This window comes from Phycodurus eques, chromosome 15 (assembly GCF_024500275.1).
Source record: "Phycodurus eques isolate BA_2022a chromosome 15, UOR_Pequ_1.1, whole genome shotgun sequence".
Classification (NCBI taxonomy): Eukaryota; Metazoa; Chordata; class Actinopteri; order Syngnathiformes; family Syngnathidae; genus Phycodurus; species Phycodurus eques.
In genome coordinates, this window is record NC_084539.1 from 23,592,800 (window position 1) to 23,615,704 (window position 22,905).

At 48.0% G+C, this 22,905-nt stretch overlaps 4 protein-coding genes and 2 non-coding genes across 6 annotated transcripts; all 6 read right to left on the reverse strand.

Annotated features, from left to right (window-relative positions):
• Nucleotides 1–687: 687 nt before the first annotated feature.
• On the reverse strand, nucleotides 688–3,431 carry nkx6.1 (NK6 homeobox 1). Its single transcript, XM_061697933.1, has 3 exons — nucleotides 2,840–3,431; nucleotides 1,444–1,619; nucleotides 688–1,137 (listed from the first exon to the last, which is right to left on the reverse strand). Exons 1-3 carry the CDS (start codon nucleotides 3,429–3,431, stop codon nucleotides 892–894), a joined length of 1,014 nt encoding a protein of 337 aa, XP_061553917.1. The 3' UTR covers nucleotides 688–891.
• Nucleotides 3,432–5,972: 2,541 nt separating this feature from the next.
• On the reverse strand, nucleotides 5,973–8,929 carry rpl17 (ribosomal protein L17). The gene is made up of 7 exons (XM_061697990.1): nucleotides 8,888–8,929; nucleotides 8,446–8,495; nucleotides 8,212–8,252; nucleotides 7,842–7,976; nucleotides 7,585–7,683; nucleotides 6,391–6,582; nucleotides 5,973–6,056 (listed from the first exon to the last, which is right to left on the reverse strand). Exons 2-7 carry the CDS (start codon nucleotides 8,483–8,485, stop codon nucleotides 6,009–6,011), a joined length of 555 nt encoding a protein of 184 aa, XP_061553974.1. The 5' UTR covers nucleotides 8,486–8,495; nucleotides 8,888–8,929; the 3' UTR covers nucleotides 5,973–6,008.
• LOC133414276 (small nucleolar RNA SNORD58) lies at nucleotides 7,738–7,804 on the reverse strand. Its single transcript, XR_009769982.1, has one exon. It is a non-coding gene; the product is annotated as a small nucleolar RNA SNORD58 (small nucleolar RNA).
• On the reverse strand, nucleotides 8,327–8,392 carry LOC133414277 (small nucleolar RNA SNORD58). Its single transcript, XR_009769983.1, has one exon. It is a non-coding gene; the product is annotated as a small nucleolar RNA SNORD58 (small nucleolar RNA).
• Nucleotides 8,930–10,678: 1,749 nt separating the features above from the next.
• Nucleotides 10,679–18,101, reverse strand: mfhas1 (multifunctional ROCO family signaling regulator 1). Its single transcript, XM_061697781.1, has 3 exons — nucleotides 14,963–18,101; nucleotides 13,618–13,801; nucleotides 10,679–11,196 (listed from the first exon to the last, which is right to left on the reverse strand). Exons 1-2 carry the CDS (start codon nucleotides 17,817–17,819, stop codon nucleotides 13,659–13,661), a joined length of 3,000 nt encoding a protein of 999 aa, XP_061553765.1. The 5' UTR covers nucleotides 17,820–18,101; the 3' UTR covers nucleotides 10,679–11,196; nucleotides 13,618–13,658.
• Nucleotides 18,102–20,521: 2,420 nt separating this feature from the next.
• Nucleotides 20,522–21,358, reverse strand: LOC133413488 (protein phosphatase 1 regulatory subunit 3B-like). The gene has a single exon (XM_061697958.1). The coding sequence runs from the start codon at nucleotides 21,333–21,335 to the stop codon at nucleotides 20,568–20,570; it is 768 nt and encodes a 255-aa protein (XP_061553942.1). The 5' UTR covers nucleotides 21,336–21,358; the 3' UTR covers nucleotides 20,522–20,567.
• Between the last annotated feature and the right edge of the window lie 1,547 nt (nucleotides 21,359–22,905).

The window sequence follows — 22,905 nt, forward strand, 5'->3', positions numbered from 1 at the left end:
TTTTCCTTTTGAAGCTTTTATAAATACTTTCAAATGATATTTATGTCCATATTTTGTTATTAATCTTACACGGAACTAAATGATTTTTAGACCATTTTTTTATGACTCATTCAATCAATATTTGTAATCATTAAAGAAACAATGTGAATGATTGGAAGTTTTTATAAATGATTCGGATAATGATAATAATAACAATCATCATCATAACGTCATCGTCCTTGGATGTTGCTTGAAACCCAAAATGACGAAAGGAACCGGAGGAAAAGTTGACGTGCTGATGTTGTCCTTTTCGTGTCTTTTTCCTTTTTTTACCGCTGACCTTGCAGAACATTTTATTCAAATGATCAATAATTTGCTGTTCACGTCCGTGGCACGATGACGTCATGAGACCGTCAACCCCATTTGACTCTTTACGTTATCATTATTATTGTGAACATTATTTGACGTGCAAATTGTTCTGTTTGTTTTTCGCGGTTGAGAACATCAAAACGCACAAATAAAAACATATTTTTTTCCCCCTAATAACCATTTTGAGTCGTAATCGTAATCTGCAATAATGTGTAATCACCCGTAATAAAGAAACCACGTGTGGGTGAAATACATAGAGGAGCGCCGTTCAAACCCTAATAATTATTATTAATAATAATTGTCATCATCATCATGCGAGTAATAGGAAAGAGTGTTTATTGAGTGAAAGTGCTGACGTTACACGAATTAAATTAAACTGAATGTCGTGTTCTGCTCACGTGCCTGTACATTGATAATCATAATCATAATTCGAATCATAAAAGAGGGCGCGTTTGCTTCTATTTACAGTCCCAAAAGGAGGCTTTATACAAGAAAAGTGAAAAGTCCAAAAGTCTTTTTTGTTTTGTTCGTTCGTTTTTTTCTTTAGGAGGACGATCCGTCCCGCTCGGGCGCGTGCACGACGACGAGCGCGTGCTTGTGGAGGAGGCCGTTGAGGCGGGGGGGCCGGTCGGGGTCCAAAGGTTTGTCGTAGTCGTCCAAGTCGTCGTCCGCGTCCAAGTCGGAGCTGACCTTTAACCTCTCGGTCTGCGAGTCGTGCTTCTGCTTGGCGGAGGCCATCTCGGCCGCGTGCTTCTTCCGCCATTTTGTGCGACGGTTCTGGAACCACACCTGCCGCAGACATGTGCACGCCATGCAATTCTTTGTATTATTCTTATTCTTATTATTCTTAAGATCAGCTGCATCAGTCTCAAGGCGGGCAGCGACAGCGGCTACGGGAAACGACATCACTCCGTTTTGAAACAAAGACCACATTCCAAAAATCACAATCGAGTCGCAATTAAAAATCTACGCAATGACGTCGGTTCCTGCAATCAACGGCAATGCGGATGACGCCGCTCGGCTTCCCGTCCTTTTCATTGGCCGATGCATGCACTCGCGGCCTTTGTCCGACGCGAACGACTTGGCATTTTGTACCTTGACCTGGCTCTCGGTCATCCCCAGAGAAAAGGCCAGCCTGGCTCGCTCGGGCCCCGCCAAATATTTCGTTTGTTCAAAAGTTTTTTCCAGAGCGAAAATTTGCTGTCCGGAGAAAGTCGGTCGGGTGTGTTTGCGCTTGCCGTCTTTGCTCTCCAGCACCACGCAACTCTGCTCTGGAACCAAACACACACACACACACACACACAAAATGCACATCAGTTATGAGTATTATTAGTATTATTCGCCGCCGCCGCCGCCTCATCATCATCATCATCATCATCATCAGCGCTCCAACGTTGATTCTTTTCCCACCGCCGTCATTATTATTTGAGCGGTTTTTTTGTTTTTTTAACTTCCGTAGTACTTTTACATTTTTCTAAAAACGTCATCGTTATTGTCGTGATTGAGAAGAAGCATTTGATCCACTGTCATCTTTACAATAGAATTAGGTCATCATTAATCATTGACATTTAAATAACATTTGTAACACGTCATCATTATTGTTAATTGTTAAACATCTGGACAAGAACTAATCGTCATCATCATCGTCACAACTGCTATCCCACAAATTCTTCTTCTTCTTATTCTTATTATTCTTAAGAAACATTTGAAATGACCGTTTGAACGCCACTATCATTCTTCCTATTAATTCTAATAATAAACATTTGAACAACTATTGATGACCATCGTCGTCATTCTCGTTTTCCCTTCAACAGCTTTCAAACACAACATTAATCATAATAATAATAATAATAATAATAATAATAAAACAAGGTGAGACATTTGCTACCTGCGCCATCAATTTGATCGTCAAACAAATGAATAACGATCATCGGCAGTATTATTCCGATGATGATTTTTTTCCCCTCTTGCCTGCAACAGCGCGCATTATTTGATTGTTTTGCAAAGGAAAAGAACAAAATCCGGAGAATGATTCATAACCCTTTGAATAGCCGTCAACGACGTCCTCTTATAATTCGCACACATTTATTTGCTCAAAGTTTTTGAACAGAATTATTTTCGCGCTCATGCAAATTATGAATATGATCAAGACGAAAATGGGAACAATTGAATTTCGTCAGGAGAAGGTTCCTTTACTTTCCCGATAAGGAGAAAAAGGAATTTGATTTTGGGTCGCACGTGATCCAAATGTGGTAAACTGACGTCACATTTGTTCCCCGTTTTTCCTCGAAAACGATCCCAAAATCGAAACGAGTCGAGCCCGCTTTCATCATTTGCAACCGCCGTTGGAATTAAGTCAATCGGAAGGACTTTTTTATTTTGGGGGGAATGGATTCTTCCTCTTGCTACATTTCCCCCCCCCCCCTTTTTTTTTGTTTTGTTTTGTTTTGTTTTGTTTTTTTTCTTCTTCTTGAGTGCGGCGCAAACTCACGAGGCGAGCAGGCGAAGCGGGCGTCCCTCCAGTGGGCGCCCTGCATGACCCCCGGCCAGAAAAGGGGGGTCCTGCAGCCGGGCAGCTCGCTCAGGGGCTTGGGGGGGTACCGGACCATCGCGGCGGCGGCGGCGGCGGCGATTCCCGGCGAGAAGTAGAGTCCGGCCGGCGGCACCGGTGGCACCGGCGGCGGCGGCGGCGGCGGCTGCAGGGTGCTCAGGACCCCCAGGGAGGCCGAGGCCACCGAGGACGGCGCCGCCCGGGGCCGGTTGAGGATGTCGTTGATGCCGTGGGGCGTCGCCAACGAGCTGAGCTGCGGCGAGCCCTGCAGGCCGCCGCCGCCGCCGCCGCCGGAAGACTTGAGGCCCGCCGCCGCCGCCGCCGCGCCGCCCGGGCTGGGCGACGTGGCGGTCGGGGACGCGCACGACGGGTAGGCCGTCGCCGGGTATTGGGGGGCGCCGGAGAGGGTCTTCATGTCGGCCGCCATGCTGTGCAGGGCCGCCAGCGGGGGGGTGCGGCGGCGAGGCGAGAAGCCGCCGCCGGCGAAGTGTCGGGAGGAGGCGTCCTGCATCCCGGGAGCCGCCGCGAACATCACCCGCTCCCTGCGCCGCCACCGACCGGGGGGGAACTCTGCCCGCACCCCGGCCCGCCGCCACGGCTGGGGGGGGGGGGGGTGGGGGGGGGGGTGGGGTGCGGGGGGGGGGGGGGCGTAGAGGGGTAGTGGGGTCAGGGGGAGGAAGAGGAAGAGGAGCACGAAGAAGAGGACAACATGAGGCCTCCTTCAACAAGTTGCGAAAAAGAACAAGTGACAGCACAAAGTCTGGGGGGACAACTTCGTGCGCTCCTCTGCGATGATTGGACCGACCGCCGTGACGTCACCCGCAACAATCCGATCGTCATCATCATCAAAGTCATTTCCCCCTGCCGTATATTCTTGTTACCTTGCCGGTTAAAAAATAAATCAAAGTCATGAAGCAATACGGAAACACATTACAGGACGGAAGACTTTCCAAATAAAAGCCCGCAGGTGATTGCAGAACATGCTCCTTTCAAAATAAAAGTGAGCAGAATAGCTCGTGAAGTCGTCATAGGACATTCTTCCGACAAAATACAAGTCATCATCGGAAGAGTGTCCTTCAAAGTAAAAGTTTACAAATTATTGGAGGACATGCTCCCTTCAGAATAAATGTCATCAAGTTATTGGAGGGTGACTTTTCTTCCAAATTCAAGTCAAGTCATCACGTGATGAGACATTTTAGGACATTTCGGCTTCAAAATAAAAGACATAGCCGGACCCGTTCCCTTCAAAATAAAAGCGTGACGACATCCGGTGGCGTGTACATTTATGTCAACAATGACGAAAGAAAAGTGAAACGTCAACATTTTGCTCATGAAAAACTTTCTGCTTTTTTTTGTCATCACCACGTGATACGGTGGCGCCACCTGGCGTTCACACGGCGCCACTGCACACACGCTCCTTCTTCATCATCATCATCATCATCGCGTGACGCTCACAGACGACTTCCGCTTGCGCTGATCATCAGGTTGGGAGGTTCCTTTCAAAATGTATTCCGATAGTTACTCGTCACCTGGTTATAAACATCTAATACATGTCGTCAGTAACGTAATCCAAGTACCGCAATATTAAAGTCATTTAACTACTTGGTCACTTTCAAATACTGTTGGAATACTCCAACACCAAATACGACAAAATAAATTCAATCAATGAAATATAGATTGATGTATGCATTTGCAAATGCGCCGCTAATTGTGGAAAATTCGAATTGTAATCCTGCAAAATAGTACCAGTTTAATCAATGTACCTGTGTTCCGATTACGTTTTCTTTTTCAGTATGTAAAGGAATAAATAGTTCTTTTTTTCCACTTAGTACTGGACTGGAGTGAGATGAAATTTACAGTGCGCCGGCTAATTTGTCTCTGTAAATTTTCAATCCTTCTAAATTCGTAAACCGTCAGTTTCCCTAAAAAAAAAAAAAAAAAAAAAAAGTCGGTTTAAATGGGGCCGCCGAACACGTACACGTTCGAATTGCGTACGTACTTTGGAGTTGATTTTTCGCAAGGATTCATTTGGTGCTTTTGTCCACTAGTGGGCGCATTCTGCGAGCGTCACTTGACGTTGATGACGTCATCCCAAACGCTACGTCCCCAAATGAGGAAAACGCCCTCGTGGAGAAACATTTCCATCATTTCAAAAGTCCACAGCGAGAGTTGCAAAGAGTTTGCTTTGGCGGAAACCTTTCGCCGCAACTTCTGTTCTTATGGACAGAGGACCCCAAACAGCAAAACATCTGCAGATGATTGACAGCCATTCTAACCGTATGGAAGAAGAAAAATATCAAACCCCCCAAAATTCTTCACTCGCATTCCCATTTGTGGGAAACGCCGAAAACCGCCAATCGGCGTTCTCCGTGGTTGGTCGTGCCCAAAAAGGACAACACAAAATGATCTTTTTTGCCATTTACAAATTGCAGAAAACCGTGGGTGGCGGCGCGTGAGTATGCGGGGTCTACGGCGAACGTGCATTTTGGGCCACTTCTTTAAAAACCAAACAAAAACAAAGGTAGAGCCGCAAGTTGTGTGTGTGTGTGTGTCAATGGCAAACATTCGTCAAATATTGCTGCAGTTGCAAACGAACGTACAGGACTCGCGTTCCTCTCCATCTTATTAGGCCCGCTCGAGCTCCAACTGGGCTCAACGTGGCCCCGTTGACCTTTCCCCTTTTGAGATACAAAAACTTCCATTTGCTGACGATTCGGGTTCCCTCACAATAGCACCGACCACCTATTGCAGATGTTTTTTTTCATATTCATGAAAAGAAAAAAACAAGGAATAAAATGTATATTGTCTCCAGTACTACTTTGTATTTGAGAGTATAGAAAGTGTTTTGAATAGTGGGTGGGGTCAAGGTTCAGAGGAGTGCGGTGTGTGCGGAGGTTCATACAGCTTTGAAATATGTATTGATCATCCCCAAAAACGCAGCAGCTACTTTGCAGGTTTCAGCTGTTGCGGGCGCGGTCCGGAACGGAACCCACGACAACCGAGGACGACGTCACTGCTATTCGGTACGAGTCGAGTGTTCGGATGATGGACGAGTAGTACAAGAACAAGAACATTTCTTTTGGAGCTTGATGACATTTTTTATTCCAGGTTACTCGCGTGACATCAACTTTTGCTTCTTCAGCTTCTTCTGTGACACCTGCACGCACACACACAAAAAACGCGTTGTCAACATGGCGGCCGTCGTGACATCATCACACGTTCGTCATCATCACGTGTCGCTCAGAGCTTTCGCGTGTTTCCATTGGTTGATCCGAAGGTGTCCTAAGTAGTTGTCATGACGACACCCACCGGCAGTACACGAACACATCGCTACCTTGACTTGGGCCAGTATCGCCTCCATGCTCATTGCGAGTGTTTTCATTTTTTGGACTTGTACGCCCTCCAAGACGTAGGGCGTACAAGTCCACCCAAAGTCAAGGTAGCAGTGCATTGCCTTCCCCGGCCACAGGGGGGCGCCGTGCCCCGCTCACCTTTTTCTTCTGCGCCACCTCCTCCTCAGGCTTGGGGACGATCTGCTCCTTTTCGGTGAGGATCATCTCGATGTGGCACGGCGAGCTCATGTACGGGTTGATGCGGCCGTGGGCGCGGTACGTGCGCCGCCGCATCTTGGGCGCCTTGTTCACCTGGATGTGCTCGATCACAAGGGAGTCCACGTCCAGACCCTGACAAAAACGTCGCCCGGGTCACTCGGTCACATTGTTATATAGGGGACCTCGATACTTCCTACAAGTCCTTTTTTTACGTGGTTCGGGAGTGAGCCAAAGATTCCGAACGCTGCCGCCGCATTCGCGATCATTCGCTCATTTCCGACTCGCTACAAAGGAATTTTGAGTGGGCATTTTAGGCACTAACGAGAGCTGCGATATATATATTAAAAAAAAAAAAAATAAATAAACCACACTTGGCGGTGACTCGGAAACGAGTGAATGATTCCTAACGCTGCGGATTCTGAACGTAGCGTCAGCGTTCGGAATCATTCACTCGTTCCCGACTCCTGAATCACAAAAAAGGGATTTGGACTTCTCTTTCTGTATAGCGCACAGGAGCTTAACCGTTCCAGTTGCGCGAGTAGTCATTTCCCATGTTAAGTTTGAGCAGTTGCCGTTCGTTACTTTCTAGCAGAGCTGGCAGAACTACTCGCACTCTGTGGTTACACGGGAGTACAGCACAAGTACTGACCCAGTAAGTGGTAAAAGTAAAATAGTACACACAAATTTGATACAATACTCACTTTTGATAATAACAAAACAACCAAATAAAATATATTAGTGCTACACACAATATCGGGATTTGTATGTGGTAGATAGTTCCTAAAATTCCCTTTGAAGTGATTAGGTAACGCATGCATGAATGAATGAATGCATTCGGAATCTCACTCCTTTTTTTCTGAACTGCAACTGTTCACGTGTAATCAAATCAAATCAAATCAATCAATCCATAACAGTAAAGTAACTGCTCAAGGAACTCCAAGTCCAAAGTGCGACAGCACCAGTAACTGCTGCAGGTAACAATAAGTAGTGTTCGCTACTCCCTTATTATTAACACGGTTAGTCCCCAAAATGTCCACTCAAAATGGGGAGTCGAGAACGAGCCAAGGACTCCAAGCGCAGTCCTCCGCTCGCTTTGCTAGTCACTGGGCAGGGACTGCCGTGACGCCAACCGACCTTGAGCTCGGCGTTGCTCTCCGCATTCTTGAGCATGTGCAGCAGGAACTCGGCGCTCTTCTTGGGCCACCGGCCTTGCGTCCAGCCGAACTGTTTGGCCTGCGGGTGAAACGTCATTGAGACCGGGCGCGCGATCGCGTGCGCACGCTAGCGGCCGCTCAGACCGGAGTTTTAGTTTCACGGTTAATCCAAAGGTGTCCTAAGAAGGTCATCACGGCGGCCGCCGTCGCTCTACAACCCCCGGCGCCGTCGCTCACCTGGGCGCACCTGCCCACGCCGCCGTTGTAGCGTCTGAACGGGACGCACTGGTGCTTGACCACCACGTCGCGCAGGTACTTGTTGGCCTTGCGGATGTGCATGCCTTTGATGGCCTGAGCGGTCTCACGCGTGTTCTACAAAACACATTCCTGTCATTAAGTGTTGACATCCCTGGCTTAGACCATCTGCACTACAGTATCTCCATGGTGGTAATTGGAACGAACCACTGGTGTAAGATTTCAACTACATAAGGTGCAGCAAAAAATAAATTGAAGAAGGGAAAAGAAAAAAAAAAAAGAAAAAGAAAAAAGCAACCCTGTCCTGTCCTGCAGTGCTGTAACAATGTCAGAGTTGAATGTCGGGGCTCACCTTGAAGTGGACACGCAGGTTGGAGCCTCTCGACTTGCATGCTAGGAGACAAAATGTGCCATGAGCAAAGGTGTTTGCTTTATTTGGAAAACGCGCAGTTCTTTGATTGTAAAAAGGCGCTCAGCCGTCAAGGTTGCTTTCATGTGGAATCCAAAGGTGTCCTAAGGAGTCATCAGCGCGCCGCCGGAAATGAAATACAGATAACGCCTTCAAATGTCTTTTGAACATACTCACACTTGGTGGGGTTCTCGGGGTCCAGAGAGTAGCGGACCATGATCGGACTTCTGCAACAAGAAGAAACGTGACAACACAAACTAGCAGCGGTTAGCTTGTAGCGCCGGCAAATGGAACATTCGCTAACGTTTCTGTGCCACAAGTAGCCACCGGTTTATTACTAACTTGGCGTTCCGTGGCACTGAAACCGTTTATCGCAACTTTTAATCGTTTCCATATAACGGGGACGACATCCAACGAATGACGACGCAGCCGACATGGCGGACCTTCGCTAAATGTTGACATGTAAGCCACAATTCCGACATTTCACACCAACTTGTGACGTTAACTCGTGTGTGCGCGAGTTACAAGTAAACTGACACCGTTTACAAGGAAGGATGTCGACAGTTTGTAGTAGATTTTCGATGGATTGTGTCGCTGCTCGTCCGGTCGGATTCCTTACCGAAGAGGCCTCGACGGGAAAAAGGAAGTGACGCATCACCGCGCAGCGCTTTTGCGCCACGACACTTTCAGCGCACCCTGGTGGCCGGAGGAGAAAACTACGGTGGCCCTGAAGTGCAAAACACACCAACTAAAAACAACCGCAAGTTAAAATTCACGACATCAATTAACTAATCACAACGGACACGAGAACAAATCGAAAACCACAACAACAAATAACTCTTCACAAAAAAACAAACAACTAAACACAACAGCCACTGAAACACACAGCAACAAATGAAAAACAAAATGAAATGAGCGTTAGCAGTGGTACAAATGTAGCTGTTGCTATCAAATCATATTTGGACTTGGGGCGTATGTGACGTTCTGGGTCACGTAACTTATGGCGCGGTCGACCTCACCGGGGTTCCAACGCTCGCTGCGTATCGGTCGCGTATTGCTCACGCCGCGGCCAGCGCCCTCTTTTAAGGATGGGCGTCTGAATCTGAAATGATCAAACTGAATCGGAAAATATATTTGAATTTTCATTGTGGATAATCGGTCACTCAAGTTTATTGGACTTCAGTTCCAAACTAATACATTCAATTTCAAATTATACTATTCAGATTCAGTTTTTAAATGCAATGTTTCAAATTAAAATCCTATTTTTCAATTCAAATTTTTCATGCATTTATTCAAGTTTAGCAATTCAAAGTCAAATATAAGTGATTCAAATTCAGTTCCTGCTGGCACATATTTCAGCCAATAAAACTTTACCTTCTGTTTCTGAATTCAATGTATAAAAGTCGTTTTTTTCCCTTCCACTTTTCAATACATTTAACTGTGTACTCTAAACCTAAGCTTGGTGTTATTGGTGAAAAAGCAAAACGTTTTTAGTTTATGTATGTTTACATACACACACATATCATTTTATAAAAGTGATATTTTTAATAACATTTAACGTCCTTATTTTTAAATTTTATTAAAAAGCCAATATCTTGCAAAATTCCACTTTCAAAAAATGTAAAATGAAAAGTAGTGTGATATTCTCTAACATTGTTTTTCTTGAACAATTTAAGATAAAAAAAAAAGTGATACATTTTCATTCATTTGACAAATAATTTCAAATCAAATGTGACATCTTGACAATGATGTAATATCAACTTGTTCTCCTCACCTTTTGATGTGAGCCATAGTTTATAAGAGAGGCGACGCCCGGGCCCAATCATGAGTAGCAACAATCTGTGAATTATAATTGCCATGAAAAAAACCTTTTCAACCCCAAAGAAAACTACAAATGAGCATTTTTGTGTGCGTATGTGTGTGCGTGCGTGCAAATAACGGGATATAGTTCCGTCCATCAAATCTGCCAATACGGAACCTCGTGTGCGCATGGGTCCACTGTGTAGAATTAGAATACACAGCAAGGCCCATTACAAAAACCAAAACAAAAAAAACACGCAGTGGGCTGCAAATGGCTCTTGGGTCAGAGGTTGCACAACCCGGTTTACGTGTACCTCAGCTTTTTTGTTTTTTTGTCCAATCACATTTCAGCCTGTATTTGTTGCCGTCTCAAAGGAATCACTAGTGAAGGTCCATAGAATGGGATCTAGATGAGCAAAAGGACTTTCTTACAACCAATTAATTCAGATATTAAAAAAATAAGTTATTTTACTCATTCTAAAGAATCAGTCAATGATTGGGTTAGTTGAAATTTACTCCGCCAAATGTCGGAACTGGCATCGTCCTCGAAAAATCCACGCGGGTCGGCGGGCTTGAGTTTGTACAGCGAAAGAAGACATTTAGTGTCATATCGGTGATAGTTATTTCTTTATTTCATTTATTGATCTTTTTTATTCACATGACTCTCTCCTCATGTAGAAAAATAAAGCTTTTATTGACATGAAAAAGGCATGTCGCAGATTGATGACGTCATCCATCAAGCGACACAAGAGTCCGCCACATGTCGCCATGGTGACCAGGTTATGACATTTGGACTCCTGCCACACAAAACCCAATTATTGCAGCTCTGCTCATCTTTGGACACGAATGGGATGACTCGTCGATCGAGCGACGAGTCAACAACATTTAGCTGAAGAATAAATAGTTGCGTTGCATTGTGGGAAAAGTCAACCCTCATCGAGTGCGCGGACCAATCAGGTCCAAGCGTGTTTGACCAATTGTCCTGAGACGCGTCCTCACGTCGCGTTCCTGAGAAGCCCCCGCTCGGCCGGGACGCGGTCCAGTGCCCTCCTCCCCCCGTCGCGCCCCCCTGCAAGAAGAAGTCCCCACGTCAACGGCCACATGTTGGTGCTGTACCGGACCGACGACCTGAAATCAACACAAAAGCAACATGTAAGGAAGTCAACTAACACCCTAATAGACGTGATGTTAGCATTCCAGTTAACATGCTAACAACATGACATTAGCCATGCTAGCGACACAAGTTAGCTATGCTAACAAACATGATGTTAGGAGAGGTGGGAAGTAACAAAGTACTTTGTTACTGTACTTAAGTAGATATTTCAGGTATCTGTACTTTACTTGAGTATTTATTTTCTGGTGACTTTTTACGTTTACTGCTTACCTTTACCACATGTATCTGTGCTTTCTACTTCTTAGATTTTAAAAACTAGCTTTTTACTTTTAAAACCTTCTAAAGTCAGACATGCAAACACCAAAGGCATGAAAAAGGTGACAAAGAAAAACAACATTGTAGAGGGGCCAGGGGAGGTCCCCCGGGTCTCCGCAGAGAATTGTTTTGATTTGAACATAAATTCAGTCATCTGGAATAAGCCCCAAAAATAAATAAAATAAAATAAAATAAATGTTCACGCAGAAAAACACCGTTGTTGATGTACAAATTGAAGATTCAAATTAAATTTGCCTTATTTCTTTGCTTTTTTTGTTCTGGCCTCCAACTTGAGCCAGGCCCATCTCCACCTGCATCTGATGCCTGCCTCAAGCTGTGCCACATGAATAGCATCCTCCTCTTTAAGCGCTCTCATTCTGGAAAAGAATTGACTGAAATCATTGTCTGTTTCACTTCATTTTCACTATGACCATCTTCAAAGGCTAATCCCAAATGCATCCTCCAGGAAAATAAAAAGTACAATATTTTTCCGTTTTTATTGGCCATTTCTGAATTTGAAGTGAGTTCATTCTGTGTTATGACATAATCCCTAACATCGCTCAGTCGCGTAATACATTTAATAATAACATCTGTAAACTAATTAGAAAACTGTGTTTCGTAATTAATACAAGATGTGCTAGCGCATCAACTCTTGTCGCAGATGTTATACGTGTTTCGCGGTTCCGCTGGCACCGCAACCGGGGCCGCGATCCGCAGCACCTCAACGCGAAAATCCAAAAGACCAGTGCGACAAATACAACACGGGCTGATCTGATGAGCAAAAATGTCGTTAAAACGTAAGAGAAGCAATAGAGGATGTCCGCTCCACTCCTATGTGTGTGTGTGTGTGTGCACAGTCAAAACTACAACAAAATATCTGCAATTTACTGTTTTCCCAAGTTATAAGTGAGCTGAAATACCCACGTTTGGGCAGACAGTACCAGACAAATACTACAATACATGAAAGTTCGTCTAAATGTAAACACGAGTAGCGTGCCGTCGCCTTCGTGTTGATGACGACCTTCCCAACATGGCCGCCACGTAGGCATCAGCCGGGCTGGTTTATATATATATATGTATATATATATATATATGTATGTATATATATGTATGTATATTTATATATATATATATATATATATACATACACATGTGTATATATATATATATATACACACACATACATATACATATATATATATATATATATATATATATATATATATGTATGATATATATATATATATATATACATACATATATATATATGTATATATATATATATATATATATATATATATATATATATATATATGTATATATATGTATATATACACATATATACATGTATATATATATACATATATATATATATATATATATATATATACATACACATACATACATACATACATACCCGGGAAGCCCAATGGAAGACGTTGTGTGAGGTCATGTGACGTTTGATTGGTGAACTAGACTTAAACGTCACTAGCGCTTAAATTGGATTGACGCAAACAGCGGCCGACGCGGAAGTCGAAGTTGTAGTCCCGTGCACGAAATAGTTGATAAATAAGCAATAATTGACAAATAAAAGTAGCGATCATTGTAACGGAGTAAAAGTACCCTTACTTCTTAACAGCAGAAGCGGCGGAAGTGTTTTTTCCTGGTCTCGTCAACTCCTGTGACTTACCAAACAAAGCAGGTCCCGAGCGCACAGGCGGAACCTCAGGCCGATGCATGCGCATTTTAGTCCGCCGCGGAGTAATATTCAAAAATGACATCTGTGTGGATGTGTGGAATGGATCTAGCTGCCAGCGTTCAAGGAGTATGACGTCAGCGACCCCCCCCCCCCCCCCCCTCCAAGGAAAACTCAGATCTATACGATTCACGCAAATGGCCTATTTTGAGTTCAAAACGGCGAATTTCGCGACTGATTTGCACTTATGTAAAGTTAGTGACAACGCGGTGTAAAAAGCAGAATGCCCCAAAAAAACGAAGTAAGCGAGTCAAGCGTATAGATGTGGTAGATAGGACACTCCCCCTACGGCGAAGCTCAGCTCGTGAAGGCAAAGTGTCGGCGTGTTCCGTGTTTGCGGACGGAAACCGAAATAACAAGGTGCCTGCGCGTTGTGCTGCGTCTCGGGGTCGCTTCAGCGTGGGGTCACTTTGGGTCAATCTCGTCGGGCGCGGGCGCGTCCGCAGGCGTGGGCGGGTAGATCAAAGCCACGTCGACTCGCTCGGAGGAATTCTTCGGACACGTCAGCTCGCTCACCCCTTCGGGACGTCGCTGAGACAGGAGCTCTCCTGAAACGCGTGCACACGACACACGTTAAAGCCCCGCCTGTGTGCGCGCACACGCGGGATAAAGGCACGTTCGCGGAACAGGATTGACTGACACGTGCCTGCTATTGATTTGGACTATTGTTGTCATGCCTTAGCTGACTAGTACAGTGGAGAGAAAAAGTCTCCACACCCTTTTTCAACGCCCGTGTTTTTGTGAAATCGGGGGGAAAAAAATAAAAATAAATTACTTTCTAACATTTATGGGAAGTAGAAATAACTGAGATAATGTGGTTGCACAAGTGTGCACACCCCCGTGTGTGCAGAAAGAATCAATCACATTCAAACTCACGCAAACCGGGAGTCAACACACACTCGCCATCATTTGAAACGCATCTATCTGATTAACCCCAAATATTAACTGCTGTTCAAGTCGACATTTCCTTCCATTTTTCTTGCATGCTTTTACTTCACTTGAGAACTTAACTTAACGTAGCGACAGTTACTTATTTATGGTTACTGAGTGACAGTTACTTAGTGACAGTTGCCGCGAGTTCCAGTTCCAGATAGTTACAGTTGGTGACGTAGTTACAAACTGGGGATGAACCGATCCCATTCAAAGTCAGCACACACCTGCCACAATTTGTCAACGTGCCAGTGATTAACCTCAAACAAAGTTCCGCTGTTCCAGTAGGCTTTTGCTGGCCTTTTTTTTTTTTTTTGAAGTCTGAAGGTTTTGTGCTAACCCTGATTGCTATTTGGAACCATTTCAAATATCCTCAGACCAGGTCCAGCAGTTATTTTTGGCGATGAGTAGTGTTATTAGAATTATGGACAAAAAGGTCAGCTTTGGTTTCATCAGACCAGAACAACATCTCCCTAACGCATGTGGCGGAAAAAAAAGGATTTATCTTGGTCTCATTTTTGTATTCATCACAAAAACCTGGCTTTTCAACAGGGGTGTGTAGACTTTTTATATCCACTGCATTTCTTTTCTTGTGTTTGTATTTACTTCGCGCCCCGATGGCGTACTGGTCCATCATAAGCTTGGGCTGGTATACCTGATTTGTACTCGTAGTCATGTGACATCAACAACAAGCCGCACGACATCATACTCTTAACTCGTCGATGCTTCGTTCCCGAAATAACGACGACAATGACGCCAGACGGAAGTCGGGTTCTTACCGGGGAAGGCGTGCGGGCTGGCGGCGCCTCTTCGCAGGCACTTGGCGCAGAGGACGTCTTTGTGGTAGTGCAGACCGGGCCAGTCCGCGAGCAGGGCGTCAAGCTCGCGCAGCAGCGGCGCGACGGCCTGCCACGCCGTCCACATGTTGGGCAGCGCGGCGCGGCTGCCGACCGACAGCGTGGCGACCCGCGGCCTCCCCGTCGAAGGCCGGTGGCTGACGACCACCGGCACCTTTCCCCGATACGCCACGATGCGGCGTCGGCCGTCCGACCTCTGGACCACGTGGCCGTTGATCCGCGCGCTGAAGCGGGCGAAGAGTCCGGGCGGAAACAGGAAGGGGAAGCTGTACCGGATCTGAAGCCGCTCCGCCGAGAAAGGCGGACTCGGCGGCGCCTCCGCGCTCCGGTCGGGTTCCGTTTCAAAGCTCCCGTCGGCTTCCGTCTCCGAGCCGTCGTCGTCTTCCTCCTCCTCGACGCGCCCGGGGAACTTGTACCAGAGCTCGGCGCCGCTGTGAAGGGGCTCGCCTCCGCGGGGTTTGTTGACGCAATAGCAGAGGCCCATCTTCTCCAGGAGCTCCAGGACGACGTCCGGGTCCCGCCCCGCGGGGAGGACGGCGTCGGACGGCGGAAGGCCACACCCGCCGAAACCTTCCAGGTGCCGCTGCAGCCGTGCCGCCCTGAGGTTCTCGCCGTCCTCCTCAGCCGCGGCCCTTTGGAAGACCACGTTGAGGATGGCGATGAAGCGCGGAGGGTTGTGAAAAACGTAGTCCTCCAGGACGGGGCTGTCCTCAAAGTGCAGCAGCTTCCCGCTGCGGTGCAGGTAGGACAAAGCGTTTCGCAGACCTTCCCCGGTCAGGCCCGCCTGCTGGCCCAGACGGGTCGAGTCCCAGCGGGTCAACCACAGTTCTTTGGACTTGAGGTGCAGCTCCTCCAGCGTCTGCCAAGACCTGGGCAGCGCCCGGTGGAGGTCGGGAAAGATATCGCGGTGGCGGGCCACCGACATCAGTTTGTCCCTGAGGCGCCCGACGTCGGTTCGGTCGGTCCGCACGCTGCCGACGCTCAGCAGCGGGGACAGAATCTGCAGGCGGAGGTCGAGAAGAGACCGCAGCCGGGCCTTCTTCCGCCGCAAGTTGGTGTCGGAGACGGCGTAGAAGGGGGCGTGTGGGCTGGAGGTGCGCGTGGCGTAGCCCTCCTGCAGCGCCTGCTCCACCTTCAGCGCCAAACTCCCCAGAACCCGAACGTCCCTCCTCTGCTGCAGGCCCACCCGACGATGGATGTCCAGCTTCTTCTCCTCCAGCTCCGCCTCCCCGCACAGGTCGGCGTGCGTGCCCACCAACAGCACTACGGCTCGGGGCACCTTGGCGCCGAGCAGGTGGAGGAAGTAGCCCACGTGGGCGTAGAAGTCGCACGAAGAGTACGCTCGGAGGTTGACCACCAGGATGTAGAGCGCGGCGGGGGACAGGAAGAAGGGCTTGATAAGGTCGAGGTTCTGCTTTCCGGACAACTCGTACACCAGGAAGTTGGGCCCGCCGTCCGCCGCCCAGCTCGTGACTCGGATTCCTTCGTTGGCGTGGACGCCTTCGCTCTCGTGTTCCTCGCCCAGCAAGCTCTGCCGCAGTCGCGTCTTCCCGGCGCCCTTCGGTCCCAACAGGACCAATTTGAGCCCGGGCCGAGCGGTCGGCCGCGCGTGCGCCGAGTCCAGCTGATAGGCGGCGATGTGCGGGATCCCCTTCATACACACCTCGTACGGTGGCCGGACCAGCGGGTTGTCCTTCACCTTCCAGATGTTCACCTTAGACAGTTTTCCGAAGTCGTCGGGAAGGACGGCGATTTGGTTCCCCTGGACGACCAGCTCCTCCAGCTTCGCCAGCTCCACCAGTGAGTCCGGCAGGTACGCGATGTCGTTGTTGTCCAGCCAAAGATTGGCGAGATTCCGCAACCTCCCGATTTCCCGCGGAACCTGAGTTAGTTTGTTCCTGCTCAGGTACAGTTCCTCCAAACCCGAAATGTCCAGAAGTACCTCAGGGAAGTCCGTGAGCTCGTTGGAGGACAAGTTGACCATTTTGAGTGTTTGCAGGCTGCCAAAAGCGTGCGGCAGCGCGGCCAGGTGGTTCCCGTCCAGCATCAGGCTCTCCAGGTTCCGCAGTCGGCAGAAGGTGTCGGGTAAAGACCTCAAGCGGAGGCTGCTCAGCCACAAGATCTTGATGCTCTTCAGCTTGACCACGTCCTCTGGCAAAACTTCAAACTTGTTCCCCGAGCAGTCCAGTTCCTCCAAGTCGGCCAGGGCCAGGATCTCAGGGGGGAACCTGCTCAGCTTGTTGTGGTCCACGTCCAGCGTGCGCAGCCGGGCGAGGCCGCGGAAGGACTCGGGCATGTCGTGCAGGTCGTTGAAGCTGACGTCCAGTTCCTCCAGAAGCTCTAGAGCCGCGATGCGCTCGGGTAGCTGCTGAATGTTGTTGTGACTGACGCTCAGTTTCTTCAGGGTGCTGAGCCGGCCCAGGCCCTCCGCCACGCCCCTTAGCCGGTTGTGGCTCAGGTCCAACTCCACCAGCTGCCGGAGATCGAACACGGCTCGCGGCACGCTGGAGAAGCGGTTCCTACGCAGCACCAGCACGCGCAGGTTGTTGAGGCTGGACGCCAGGCCTTCGGGAAGCTCCTGCAGGAGGTTGTTGCCCAGGTTCAGGGCCTCCACGTGGGACAGGTCCTGGTCTTTGGGGTAGGGGGGCAGCTGGCGCAGGTCGCTGCGCAGCTTCCTGGACCGGAGGGCGGCGTCTCGCCACAGCTGGGCCGCCTTCACCTTGTTGTCCTCCCCCTCCCCCTCCCCCCACTCCTTGTTTGTTTCATTCAGGGTCCTCATGGGTCGCCCCTCATCTCGCGAACCTCCGTGCGAGCGGCCTGCTGGCGGCAAACGGGGTCGCCTTGGACGAGAAGGAGGCGGGGCTTCATGGGCGCCGAGGAGCTGACGTTTGAAGGAGTGAAGCAAGAAAGACGAGGCGCTCCTTCTCGGATACTCTTCCTCTTCTCTTCCTCCTCCGTTTCTTTTCCTGCTTTTTCTTTTTGTCTTTTTTCTGCTGCTGCGGAGAAAGTGAGGAAGTCGACGTCATCATCCCCCGCCCGCCCGGAGGAGGAGGAGGAGAAGGAGGGGCGGCGAAAGTCGACTTCCTGTTGACATAATTCCGTTCGTCATTATTTGTCTTTTTCTTGTTGTTGTTTTTTTATGCGCAACCTAACATCGTGTCTTCAACGTGTTTAGCTTTGATACTTTTAACATAGTGTCATCATGTCGTTTTTTTAAATATTGATTTTAAAGCCTTTATATTCCTTATGTTCCCTTTTAATGCATTTTTTCGCATCAATTATGAATAACATGAATGATTAGCAATTTTCCATAATTCGCCCCCAATTGTTTGGGGTGCGTGACGTCTTCCTCTGCGACATACCACGTGACGATGAGACCTAAAGTCACCTCGTCTACGGCTTTACATTTACTTTTTTGTACAAAATAGTCAAGAAATATCCGTTTGACTCTTTCATGCCATCTCGAACGCTTCGTTTTGTGGCGGATTTTCATTCAATTTGATGAACATACGTCCGGCTGCGCGATGGTGACGTCACACTACGGCCACCCCACTTGGACGAACTTCAGTCACTCGCGGTTTTCACGTGCCGTTTTGGATTTCGAACCTTTGTCTCCATATAGTCCAGACGACTCGCCTCACTGTACTGGATTTTTTAACAAAGGAGGTACTCAGATCTCCATTTATCAATAGACATATTTGCTTGTATTTCACAGTTCCTTTGGATCCGGCGGTGCCATCCAAAGTGCCATCCATCCATCCGTTTTCTGAGCCGCTTCTCCTCACAAGGGTCGCGGGCGTGCTGGAGCCCATCCCAGCCAACATCGGGCAGGAGGCGGGGTACACCCCGAACCGGTTGCCAGCCAATCGCAGGGCACACATAAACAAACGACCATTCGCAATTTCGAGTCTTCAATTAACCTACCACCTACCATGTTTTTGGGATGTGGGAGGAAATCGGAGTGTCCGGATTTTACTTTTACTTGAGGGCATCAACCGAGATTGATTGATTAATTCATTAGAACAATGACCGCATTTTAATGGCATTTTGTGTTCCGAAGTAGCCGGAACCTTTGTCAGTGCACGATTTCCTGGTACACCGACTAGACTGACGCACAGCTCGGAGCTCAAAACTCAAACTGGAAGTCAACGGCATTGCTAGGAATGTATGGCGCGAGATTGTTTCAATATTATTGACACGTGTGTTTTTCAAATTCACAACTGTATGCGGTACATTTTTCAATGGTGTGTGTGCATTTATCATGACATATAATTTGTAAATATTAAATGTTGTTCAACTGTTTGGAACTTTTGTTGAAGGTGCGCTTGTGGATCAGCGGGCACGCGCATTTATTTTGGTGACAAACGTAACGAACTTCCCACACGTGTCAAGCTCTAAGATTGACACGTGTGGGAAGGCCCTCCTTCCGTCCGCTAGGCGGCAGTGTTGCTGTCACCGTCGATGATTTTCGAGGAATCCGACAGTCTGGTGTTCTGACCCTGCTGAAAGCCCCGGTAAACCGGTAAACGTACCGAATCTTCTCGTCTTGTGTGTGTATATCTGGAAAACTGCGTTATGTTCGTGAATGCGCATGCCCGCTGATCCGCAACGGCACCAACAGTTCACAAGCAGAATTTTATAGTTACAAAAAAAGTCATGATAAATGCACACACAATTAAAAAATGGATTTGTGTATCTGAAAAACACGTAAATAATTTTGAGACAAATCTCTCCCCATAGGAGGCAAATTTCATTCTGAAAAACAACAAAACTTGACAAGCGTGTTTTTGTGCAAATTGGGGAATTTGCAACCCCCCCGACGTGTGATCCAACTTTTCAACCGCTACGCACAACCATTCACGGTAATCCTGTCCTAAAAAAAAAAAAAAAAATCAATCAATCCTAAAGTGGCAATTTACCTTTAGCTCTGTTTAGTATTTTAATGCAATTCAATGCATTTTTCCAGAGTTAACACGATTCCTGTCTGTCAATCACTTGTTTCAGTCGGCCAAAATTAAAAAAAATGGACAAATATTGTTGCGATTAATCGGTTAATTACAAAGCCTCTAATTAATTGTTTGTTTTATATAACTCGAGTCCCACCCCTACTTTTAATACATTTGTCAAATTCCAGTTTATGAAACACACCGACTGCCTCCCTCTAGTGGTCGACGCGTGTCATTGCAGCTCAAAAGCAGGCGAACCAGGAAGTGGCGTCACCAAATCGCAACAGTCCATTCAGCAACAAGTTCAAAATGTTTATTTTCATAAAATAAAAGAAATCAGAAGAACAACAAAAATAGTGGACAATCCTGGCTGTCACAACACGTAAAAGATCTTAAAGTCTTAGATTATGAAGAAGGCTTTCATTCTTTCATGCATTTAAAATATTCAACTTTTTTTTGTTTTTTTTTAAAACACCATATGATACCAGATGACAAGCAACATTTCGTGTCATCGGCGTTTGTGCTTCACGGCAAAAAGAACCTGGGCGAACCCGCGACCCGCCGGTGGGCTTGCGCCCCCTTCAGTAGTAAGGGCCGACGTTCTTGTAGTCGGCGTAGCCGGCCCACTCGGGGAGGATCCCGTGCCCGCAGGCCAGGCCGCCGAAGGCGTCCGAGCGAACGTCAGAGCGGAACGGGCCGGCGCGATCGTCCTTGGCCCGGAGGATGCGGTAGTTGCGTCCGCGGTTGCTGTCCCAGTACTCCGCGCCGGCCGCCTGGTAGCAGACGGCGAACTCCACGCGCCGCCGGGGATCGAGCGGCCGCGGCAAGGCGAGGCGGAAGGAGAAGGTGTCGCCGTACGCGCTCCGGTACGAGTCCTCGACGTAGGCGCAGTCCACGTCCGAGTGGCTCTCCCACGAGTCGAAGGTGACACGCAGCCGCACGCGCTTCTCAAAGGACAAGTTCTTGACCTTGACGGTTCCCGCCAGGATCCGCTCCTTCAGCACGCAGTTCTCCAGGCACACGCACGTCCTGTCCAGACTCTGGCGGAACAGCACGCCGTCGGACGCCGGCTGGGCGAAGTCCAGGATCAGCTCTTCGTCGTCGTCTCCCCGGTCGGCCGGCTGGAGGCGGATGCCGGCGGGAATGCGGATGGCGTCCTTGAACTGGGAGAAAACCTTGACCATGGCGAGGGGCAGACCTCGGTGGTCCGCGAAGGTCACCCGCTTCTCGGGCTTCCTGGCTTCGCGCTCGCGGCGGCAGGTGGCGGGGCTCCGGGCTTTGGGGCCGGGCCGGTACGCAAAGTCCTCCTGGGACAGGAAGAGCGACGGCGCCGCCACGTCTGTCGGCATGTTGACACCGAAGCCTCGCCTAGCGCGTTAGCTTAGCATCACCCTGAGGAACAAACAGTGGTGAAAAATGTTCTGGACACTTTACAGCAAAAAAAAAAGAGCGTGTGCTCCCTTGACTTGCGATCAGGAATACTTGTTAGTCAGCATTGAGGAATTCTCCATTTTCAGCCCAGACAGAAAGAGAATGTCGGTAAATAAAACGCTTTGATGGAGTGCCGAGCCCAGCCGACTTTGGGCGAGAGGCGTGAACCGGTCGCTAAGCCAATCGCAGGGCACGTCGAAACGAACAACCATTCGCACCTACGGGCAATTTAGAAACCGATTGTTGACCGTTTAACAAACCAATGAACTTAAAAAACATCAAATCAAAAATGTAGTTGTGCAAGGACGACAGTAAAGTGGGAAAAATGAAAGCTCCTGCTCGGGTGAGCACAAGTGACGTCAAGCCGCGCGGTTCCCAGAATGCTTTGCGCCACGCAATGTTGAACTATTGCGAGAATTAACGGCCTTATTACATTAATTTGTGTTACCGGTGGTTGGTTGAATGTGTATCTTATTTAAACTGTGACATTTATGGCTGATCTATGTTGCGCTGTGATTTTGAAGAAACTGACTTTGTCGTTTGTGCAAAATGTGAAATATCGACTTCCCAGTCAATTCTGCTAAACAGATAAGCCTGATTGACGCCTGTTAAACCGAGCCTCAGACATTCTCGAGTGTAAAAATATGATTTCAATGCTAGGCGAGTATCACGCTCTGAAAACATTGATGCTATTATTTCCCAATTTGTAATTTCCTTTGATGTGGTTCGATAGCGTGCACAAATGCGGGCGGCCCCTCCGATAATCGCGCGACCGCTACTCGTGAGCGTGTAGTCAGTCGTGGTCTCGCAAGTTGGAAAAACGTGCAAATCGAAGTACGTGCAGCGAAAGTACTAGATTGACCGTTTTGTCCAAATGATGAATAATTCGTCGTCGGCATGCGCGCATTTGAAGCAGCAATATGTTGAGGAGCTAACAGGGCTCCCGATACTCGCTTCCTGTACTTTTTCTACTTATTTTTCCATTTTAGAGCCTGCACTTCTCTCCAAGGAGTTGAACCAGCACTACTTTTACCACAATATCTCACTTCTACTTAAGTTTGACTACTTCAAGTAACCAACTGCTGCGGCGTCGAATAAACGTAAACAGCGAAGTCATTCCGTAACGGTGACGTTTATCATCGGGTTAGGCTAAAAACGGGTTGAAGGCGGCGCCGTGACGTCACACAAGAAGCCGAGAGGCGATTGGCTCCCGCTCACGGCTGACGCTCACTCGAAATGATTACGTCACGCTGCTCTTCTGACGTCACAGGAAGTGACTCAAACTTCCGTTTCCGGTCGCCGCCGGGACTTGACGCAGCGCCTCAGTCAGGTCACGTCAACGCACAAATGTTCTTTGCACACAATCGACGTGAAGGTAACTGCTTCTATTCATAATCGAGTCCTCTGTGGATTAGTTTTCCAATTCATCGGATTGAGAAAAAAAATCCCTTGATTCAAAAAGAGGCCATTATTTCAAACAAACAAAGA

What these genes read in the sequence shown, in the direction of transcription:
- nkx6.1 (XM_061697933.1), bottom strand. Translation starts at nt 3,431, where the DNA reads ATGTTCGCGGCGGCTCCCGGGATGCAGGACGCCTCCTCCCGACACTTC. An exon ending in CCGCTTCGCCTGCTCGCCTC is followed by an intron (nt 1,620 to 2,839) that starts GTGAGTTTGCGC and finishes GTTTGGTTCCAG; the next exon opens with AGCAGAGTTGCGTGGTGCTG. An exon ending in TGACCGAGAGCCAGGTCAAG is followed by an intron (nt 1,138 to 1,443) that starts GTACAAAATGCC and finishes TGTCTGCGGCAG; the next exon opens with GTGTGGTTCCAGAACCGTCG.
- rpl17 (XM_061697990.1), bottom strand. Translation starts at nt 8,485, where the DNA reads ATGGTCCGCTACTCTCTGGACCCCGAGAACCCCACCAAGT. An exon ending in GCGTGGGCAGGTGCGCCCAG is followed by an intron (nt 7,684 to 7,841) that starts GTGAGCGACGGC and finishes TTTCACCCGCAG; the next exon opens with GCCAAACAGTTCGGCTGGAC. An exon ending in AGAGCAACGCCGAGCTCAAG is followed by an intron (nt 6,583 to 7,584) that starts GTCGGTTGGCGT and finishes CGTTTTTGTCAG; the next exon opens with GGTCTGGACGTGGACTCCCT.
- mfhas1 (XM_061697781.1), bottom strand. Translation starts at nt 17,819, where the DNA reads ATGAGGACCCTGAATGAAACAAACAAGGAGTGGGGGGAGGGGGAGGGG. An exon ending in CAGCCCGCACGCCTTCCCCG is followed by an intron (nt 13,802 to 14,962) that starts GTAAGAACCCGA and finishes CACGCGTTTCAG; the next exon opens with GAGAGCTCCTGTCTCAGCGA.
- LOC133413488 (XM_061697958.1), bottom strand. Translation starts at nt 21,335, where the DNA reads ATGCCGACAGACGTGGCGGCGCCGTCGCTCTTCCTGTCCCAGGAGGAC.